This window comes from Microtus ochrogaster, unplaced genomic scaffold (assembly GCF_000317375.1).
Source record: "Microtus ochrogaster isolate Prairie Vole_2 unplaced genomic scaffold, MicOch1.0 UNK5, whole genome shotgun sequence".
NCBI classification, from domain to species: domain Eukaryota; kingdom Metazoa; phylum Chordata; class Mammalia; order Rodentia; family Cricetidae; genus Microtus; species Microtus ochrogaster.
In genome coordinates, this window is record NW_004949103.1 from 1,477,284 (window position 1) to 1,485,440 (window position 8,157).

The 8,157-nt window shown below is 47.1% G+C and overlaps 1 protein-coding gene across 2 annotated transcripts in view; it reads right to left on the minus strand.

Moving 5' to 3' along the window:
* Positions 1-8,157, minus strand: part of Trmt44 (tRNA methyltransferase 44 homolog) — a 22,375-nt gene that overhangs the window by 9,652 nt on the left and 4,566 nt on the right. For both annotated transcript variants that reach the window (XM_005365923.3, XM_026788682.1), the window contains 4 exons: positions 7,061-7,129; positions 5,938-6,045; positions 5,189-5,260; positions 1,231-1,337 (listed from right to left, as the gene is read on the minus strand). In XM_005365923.3, coding sequence (XP_005365980.1) covers positions 1,231-1,337; positions 5,189-5,260; positions 5,938-6,045; positions 7,061-7,129 — 356 coding nt within the window. The remainder of the gene's footprint in view (positions 1-1,230; positions 1,338-5,188; positions 5,261-5,937; positions 6,046-7,060; positions 7,130-8,157) is intronic.

Consider the following 8,157-nt stretch of genomic DNA (forward strand, 5'->3'; position numbering starts at 1 on the left):
CACAGAGACCCAGGAAGACCCGAGGAACCCATCAGAGAGACCCAGGGAGACCCGAGGAACCCAGCACAGAGACCCAGGAAGACCCGAGGAACCCAGCACAGAGACCCAGGAAGACCCGAGGAACCCAGCACAGAGACCCAGGAAGACCCGAGGAACCCAGCACAGAGACCCAGATAAGTAGGCACATCACAGCATGCACAAGCAGCAGAAGGTCAAGTACCTAAGATGCTCCTGGTATTCTGACATCTAAAGTAATGGGTCTTTCTTATCTACTTTTTTAAGGCCAACAGGTCTCATGTGGCCCAGATGCAAATGCACTCAAATGCACCATTTTTCCTAACTTTTGTCTCCACCTTCATTGTACTGGGGTTACAGGCATAGTCACCACACCGAATCGTTTCCCACAGATCTCTAAAACCCATGCAGCACATTGTATCTTTCAACAAAACAGAAACTGAATTAATAAAAAATAATTTTCCTGTGTAGTTACTCTGGCCCACTGTGGCATCAGCTTTCTAGAGCTGGAACTTCAGGTAGCAATCAGAAAATAAGGGAGGACAGCAGCTGGGTGGCGGCAGCGCACGCCTTTAACCCCAGCCCTCGGGAGGCAGAGAAAGGTGGATCTCTGTGAGTGCAAGGCCAGTCTGGTCTACAGAGTGAATTCCAGGACAGGCTTTAAAGCTACAGAGAAATCCTATCTTGAAAAAGAAAAAAAAAATGCATATTTCAAGACAGAACAGCAAAGGTAAGTTTCAGACCTGACCTGGAGTGGAGTTAGGAGCACAAACAGCTCAGAGTCCTGGTGGAGAGAGGCCCTGATGGAAGACTAAGAGAGGGGGGCTGAAGGCACTGGCAGTGTTTCGGACTCTACAAAGTGTTGTCTAAGTGTGCAGCAGATCTGTCTAAGGAAGTCAAACCCTCTAAAACCAGCATACTTTCCAAAAAAGGCGCACACCTATGAACATGGGACAGAAATCCGTAAGATGACATAACTGGGATCAGTGTTGGCTGACAGAACACGAGAGGAAACACGTGTGTGGCTTAGGATTTCTAGTAGCCACAGTTTCAAAAGAAAAGCAGGTAGATTTAAATTTACTCAATATATCTACGCTACCGTCATTTCAATGCTCTAAGTTACCCTGTCAGATGCCGCACTGCCACAGTGACTAGGGGCCGCTATTGTGGGCATCACTGCACAGGAAGAAACAACCACCTGCCTTTCCCACTCACCTGGCTGCAATGACAGGGATCCAGGGAGTGAGCTCATCAGAATGGTTACCAATCAGCCAATCAACACCAGGGAACAGGGTCTTGTCACTCGGGATGATGGAACCTTCCTTAAGAATGTCACAGGAGAGGAAGCAGTCAGTACGTCTGCCAGAAGCTCCGCCATGACTCACAGTCCACCTACACTGATCCTCCTAGGCCTCCACGGTGTGCAGCTTACTATGAGGAGGAGGTGGCTGTCCTGCCCATAGTTGGTCTCCAAGGACACAAATCCCTGGCAACTTTTGGGGTCCCCCAAAAGAGCACTTTTCTGGGTGATGACTAAAACTTGTTTCCTGCATAAACACAGAAAGCAACCAACAGAGAGACAGCTGACGACTGGTCCCCTCTGAGAAGAGGACATGAAGTCTGCTCAGTTCTGGGCTATTCTGTCACTATGGTTGGTCAGTGAACTCTCAGCCATGACATCTCACCCACCTGCCTTCTCAGTTTCTGCACGTCACCCTTCCTGGAGGTCAGAAGCCAGTCTCGAATTACTGAGTGACATCTTAGAGAACTGACTGGGTAAACAGAGAGGAAGGAGGTCCATCACAACTTGAGATGGTGCAGGATGGACCCCAGGGGATGGAGTAGCACTCTATCCATGCCTGCCTCTTCAGCACTACTCTACACCAGTCCTCACAGTAGGACTGGTAGCTCCCTATGGCAGGCCTCACAGTAGAAGTGTTACAACTGTGGTGCTGTTTACACAGACACTGAGACACTGAATGTACAACTGGCCGATTGCCAAGTGCATCGCCACAAAGGAAAACAAGCCTTTAGCAACATTTATTATCATTGCACTCACTCTACATGTAAACCTTCCTGCTTGTCTCTTCATTGAATCAAGAGGTTATTTATACTTTGGGTTGCCATTACCAGGCTACACTGCCCTGGAAACAGCCAGACTTGCTTCACAAAAGGCCTTCTGAATATAGCAAATTGCAACCATCTTGTTTGATGCGCAAACTTAAGACAATCTGAGATCATCATGGCAACATATTAACAAGGAATTCTAAACACACTTGCACTGAACAGGGTTGGAAAGAAGCTTAAGGGGCTGGAGAGATGGCTCAGTGGTTAAGAGCACTGACTGCTCTTCCAGAGGTCCTGAGTTCAATTCCCAGCAACCACATGGTGGCTCACAGCCATCTATAATGAGACCTGGCGCCCCCTTCTGGCTTGTGGGCACACACCAAAGGAATGCTGTACACATAATAAATACATAAATATTTTAAAAAAAAAGAAAGAAGCTTAAGTCAAGATGGATGGGATTTCTAGGCAGAGCTACCACAGACACCATACAAATGCAACTAGAAACAAACTCACTGGGAAATACACCAGCAGTACATAGTTCAGGCAGAAAGTGCAACAGAAACGCAGCCAACTTCCACTGAAATACTCAACACTAGAACCAGCAGTGTTGGCACTGGGACTAGAAGGGGTTCCTGAGTCAGGTGCTGGGGACCCCTAATAAACAGCTCAAATTTCTATACATTTCCTAAAAGCTCCTCACACCAACCAGCCGCTCCTTCAATTAGGACTTACTAGTGGGACAGTTTGAAGTTCATTCCAAGCAGAGGGTTAAGACCTGACTGAGGACACAGGGATGCTGACTCTGCTACATCACTCCTGTGGATTATCAGTCTCACACATAATTCAGAGTCTTAGGCACCAACCATGAGGATCTATGGACTGCACATCCACCTGAAGGGCTCCCTATGCACCTGCCAGCTGACCAACAGTCCTCAAATTCGAGACGCTAAAAGCATCTTTCTTTTTGGACATAAGGTCTCACTATTTAGCACTAGCTGGCCAAGAATTCACTCTGTAGACTATTGAAGAATATTAATTTAAGATGTGTTACATTTGTTTAGGCTGAGGAACATCTATTTAATGATGCAAAGATGTGTTGTATTCTCTCATGTTGCATTTGTTTAACTGTGAATCTGTGCTATTTTACCTGTTTAAAACACCTGATTGGTCTAATAAAGAGCTGAATGGCCAATAGCTAGGAGAAGGGATAGGCGGGGCTGGCAGGTAAAGAGAATAAACAGGAGAAATCTGAGGAGGATGGAGGAATGAAAAGATCAAGGGACGAGAAAAGAAGGGGCCAGTTACACAACCAACGGGGGGTTGGGGGAAGAGGGAGAGAAAGAGAGAGAGAGAGAGATATGTAGGATAAAGATAAAAGCTCGGAGGCAAAAGGTAGATGGATTAATTCAGGTTAAAAAAAAGTTGACTAGAAATAAGCCAAGCTAAGGCCAGGCAGTCATAAGAATAAGCTGCTGTGTGATTTATTTGGGAGCTGGGTGGTAGGCCCACTAAGAGACAAGGAGCAAAGAGCCAAAAGAGTAAAACAACCAACAACAGTAGGTAGACCAGGCTGGTATAGAACTCAGAGTTTGCCTGTCTCTGCCTCCCAAGAGCTGAGCTTAAAGGCATATGTCACCATGACCAGTTCTAAAAATATTTCTCAAATTTCTTCCCTATTTTTTTTTTTTTTTGGATTTTTCGAGACAGGGTTTCTCCGTAGCTTTTTTTGGTTCCTGTCCTGGAACTAGCTCTTGTAGACCAGGCTGGCCTCGAACTCACAGAGATCCACCTGCCTCTGCCTCCCAAGTGCTGGGATTAAAGGCGTGCGCCACCACCGCCCAGCTTCTTTCCTATTTTTAAGGTCAGGGCTCATGCAAGGTTAGCCTGAAGTCATTATATAGCTGATCCTCCTGCCTCTATTTCCCAAGTGTTGGAATTACAAAAGTTCACCTTCTCAGATACTGAAGATACTATAGCGGAAATAAACGCACTGATCAAAGAAAACAGCAAATCCAACATATTCTCATCACAAAACATCCAGAAAATCTGGAACACCATAACAAGACGAAACCTAAGAATAATAGGGGCAGAAGAAGGAGAATTACAGTTCAAAGGCCCAGAAAATATATTCAACAAAATTATAGAAGAAAACTTTCCCAACCTAAAGAAGGATATTCCTATGAAGGTACAAGAAGCATACAGAACACTGAATAGATTGGATCAAAACAAAACAAAACAAAACAAAAACCTTCCCCTTGCCATATAACAATCAAAACACAAAATTTCCTATAACATAAACCAACAAGCAATTAAGAATCCCTGGGAAAGCAACCATGAATACAGAAGGAAGAATGAGTTGAGGGACTGGCAGTGAGCTCCTTGCCCCTCAAGCCTTTGTCATATCATTTCAACTTGAAAAAGAGGTATGATGAATGAAAATGCAACAGTCTCCAAAGTTGTACTTTTTGCCGCAGATGAACAGTATTAGCTGTGGGCAGTGACTGGGCAGCAGTGGCGGTCACTGTGGCAGCTGTGTGCAGATGGGCACAGTGGCAGTTGTGGACACATGGGTACAGTAGCAGCTGTAGGCAGTGTATGGGGCAGTGGGGGCACATGGGTACAGTGTTGGCACTGATGAATACTTGGTGATCATCATGTTGAAATGGTTAATTGTGATTGCCAACCTGATGGGGTGTAGAGTCACTAGGAAACACACTTCTGAGTATATGAGGTTATTTCCAGAGAGGTTTAATTGAGACAAGACCAGTGGGGCTGCTGCATGTCATCACTCAGAGCGGGTGTCTGAACAGGTTCCTGCAGCAGGCCTTGTGGGGGTACAACGCCCCACTGTAGACAGCATGGAGCATCTCCTATGCACACACATGAACAGCATAGCTCAGGGAAGAAGGTCTCCAGCAAGGTCACTGTAACCAGAGGCTGCGCAGAGCTCAAAGTGTCCCTTGACTCTCCTTCCTATGTCAGAGCACTCACACTAAAGTGAACTCCTACAGTGACTGAATCCAGAGGTGCCCCTGCCAACAGCTGACTCTAGGAGACAAGTCTTGCTAGAGCTACAGATTTGTGGGGGTAGCGGGGACAGCAGTACCTCCAGCTGAGTTTGGGGTCCATACATGTCCCAGATCTTCCTTCTTCGGACATCAATCCCTCTGCCTGGATGCTGAAATAAGCAGTTTTGAAATCATGGGTTAGGTTTGGGCAACTACAGTAAGCTGGCCAAAAAAACAAGTCTGCAGGTACTGCCCTGCCACATGGGAAAGGCAGGACATGAAGGGCACAGTTCTCAACTCCTGGCAACACTACAAACCTAAATGGCTAGTGAGAACTCACACCCTGCCAATGATCACCACAGATCTTCAAATGGGACCACAGTGGCCTATGTCCCAAGGCAGTGCCCAGGGAACATGCAGGGGAAGGCAAGCTTGTGATCAGTCCCATCAAGATCTCTGCACCCTGCTGCAACCTTATTCATTCCCCCACTTGGGTAGAGGGCCACAGAACCTTTCTGTCACCACGGAGACCCAGCTTCCAGGTCTTCACAGGGACACCACTGCAAAGGACTCCTTTATAAACACCCCAGAAAGCTCAAGCTTGAAGCTGTGGGCATCACTCTGAGCCAGGCTGACTCAAGTCCAGGCAAGAAGTGTTGTTGGAACTGGGTGGCTGCACACTCTGGAGTCAGGGAAGGCGTTTCTCTGTGAGTCTGAGGCTAACCTGGACGACACAGCAAGCACTAGGCTACTGAAACCTTGCCTCAAAAAATTAAAAACAAGAAACATGGGCCCCCTTTGCCCAACCTATAGCACCCTTAAGACAAGACAACAGAGCCATGCTCACCCCCTCACTGCTCAAGATGTGAACCAGGAGGCCATTTCCACACCCTAAGTCCACGAAGGACTGCTTGGTGGTGACTCCCCTCTCGGTTCTCTCGTCTTCCCATAGAATCTGAGGAAAAAGACAAAGTAAAGACAACCCACATGTTGACTCATGCTGTTCCAGAACAAACCTAACAGAAAAAGGCACACATGTGCCATCTTGGGAAGATGAGGCAGGAGGACTGTAAGCTCAAGGCTTGCCTGGGAAACCTGGTGGGATCCTGTCTCAAGATTTTAGAAATAGAGTTGTGACGAATGGCTCAGTAATAGAGCACTTGCCTGCCATGTGTGAGGCCCTGGGTTCCAGTCCGAGTATTATAAAGAAAAAGAAAGACTCAAACACTAATGCCACAGGGGAGGGGAAGGATGGAGAAACTTCTCCCAAGGCCCAGGGCTCCCAGACGGGTGACACGAATGTGCAGAACAGATGGGGACTTTGGCCCGAGGACACAGGGGTCCCCCAGCCCCACTCTTCTCCTCTGATGCTACATTCATTCAGGGCCGGGGTATAGCTCAGAGGTAACCATGTTAGAGTGAGCCCAGCACACAAAGTCCTGGGTTTGATCCCAGCACCGTAAAAATGGCATTCACATCCAGTGGTCATCTCCAGGCACAAGCACGCCTAGACGATTCAGGGTTTCTTTATCTTCTGCATGCCTTATCAACTGAAAGAACCCTGTTCCCTAAACTAAGAGAACTACAAGTTAAAGGGAAACTGGGAAGCTCAGTTTAAATGCTTTATAGATAAGAAAATCAGGAGTACTGAGTTAAAGAAGTGTCCAATTGAGCTGGCTAGCCAGCAAGTTAAGGACAGACTAGAAGAGAGAGGTCCAGGCTGCAGCTAGGTGGCACTGGATCGTCAGTGCCTCCACAGTGACAACTGTGTCTCACTGACTCCTGCCCATCTGCCCTCTTAAGCCCCAATTCCTGATACACATTTGCTCTGTGCTCATGCAGGATGTGAAGTCACTTCACAGCAGAGCAAACCACAAGCCTGACTTGGTGACTGGTCCACCCCGGCCAGCAGCATCTGCCAGAAGCAAGGTTCAGACACTCCATGAGTGAACACTGCCAAGTGCTCTTACCAGCAGGTATGTAGCGATGGCCACGTCTTCATAGACAAACTTTTCAGGATCTGTTACTTCAGGCCAAACCTAAAATGTTTTCAGGGAATATGTAAATAGCTGTGAAATTGCCTTGAACAACTTAAAGTATTTCCTAACAGCCTAAGTCAAACCAACTACAACTAAGAGAGCTTCATACAAGAACACAGGTACTACACTGCGTGTATGGAACAGAAAGTGCCCCACACAAAGAGATCCAAAGCATCAACAATATAGTTTAAGATGTCCGATACAGAAAAAGTCAGTTTATCTGGATAAAGATAATTCTAATGAAATGAAGGAGGAGGGCAGGGCTAGGAAGGAAGCTCAGTCGGTAAAAAACTTGCTTCACATGAAGATAAGGATTCAGATCGTCAACACCCACATGAAAAGCCATGTATGGCCATGGGTCACTGGAAATAGGAGGACCACTGGGGCTTGCTGACTGCCGGCCTAGCTCCAAGTTCAGTGGAAAAGCCCAGTGACGAGCATGTCACATGACATTCTCCTTGGAATCCACCCTCACACATACACATGTGAGCATGCACACAGACACAGACGGACTCAGGAGACTAGGCCAAGTGCTCAGGGCCAGGCTCTGCTGACAGGCAGGACAATAACGAACCTTGAGAGTCAGCCATGTACAGAACTGACGGGGCCAGTGAGTGACATAACGGACAAACCATGTCCTGGGAACAATCTAAAAGCTGTAAACCTTCTTAAAGGTATGGAAAGTCCACAGAAGACCCCCGGGCCAGGGTCTCCAGGAGAAGGGAGCCCAGCTGTGTACAGACAGACTGAACCATATCTCTATAATGAGTCACTGTGGCTCAAGCCTATGGTTTTGGCAACTTTGCCCTATAAGCTCAAGGACTAGCTCAAGGCCGTGTTGTCAGGAAGCAATGCTTTTTTTTTTTTTTTTTTTTGAGCACTTGCTTTAGTAACTTGCTTTAGTAAGTAAATGGGGCCAGAGCTACTGAGACAGCTCTGTGGTTAGAGAGCTTTCTGCTTTTGCAAAGAACCCAAGTCAGGCAGCTCACCACCACTGTATGGACTCCAGGGGATCTAACACCCTGTTA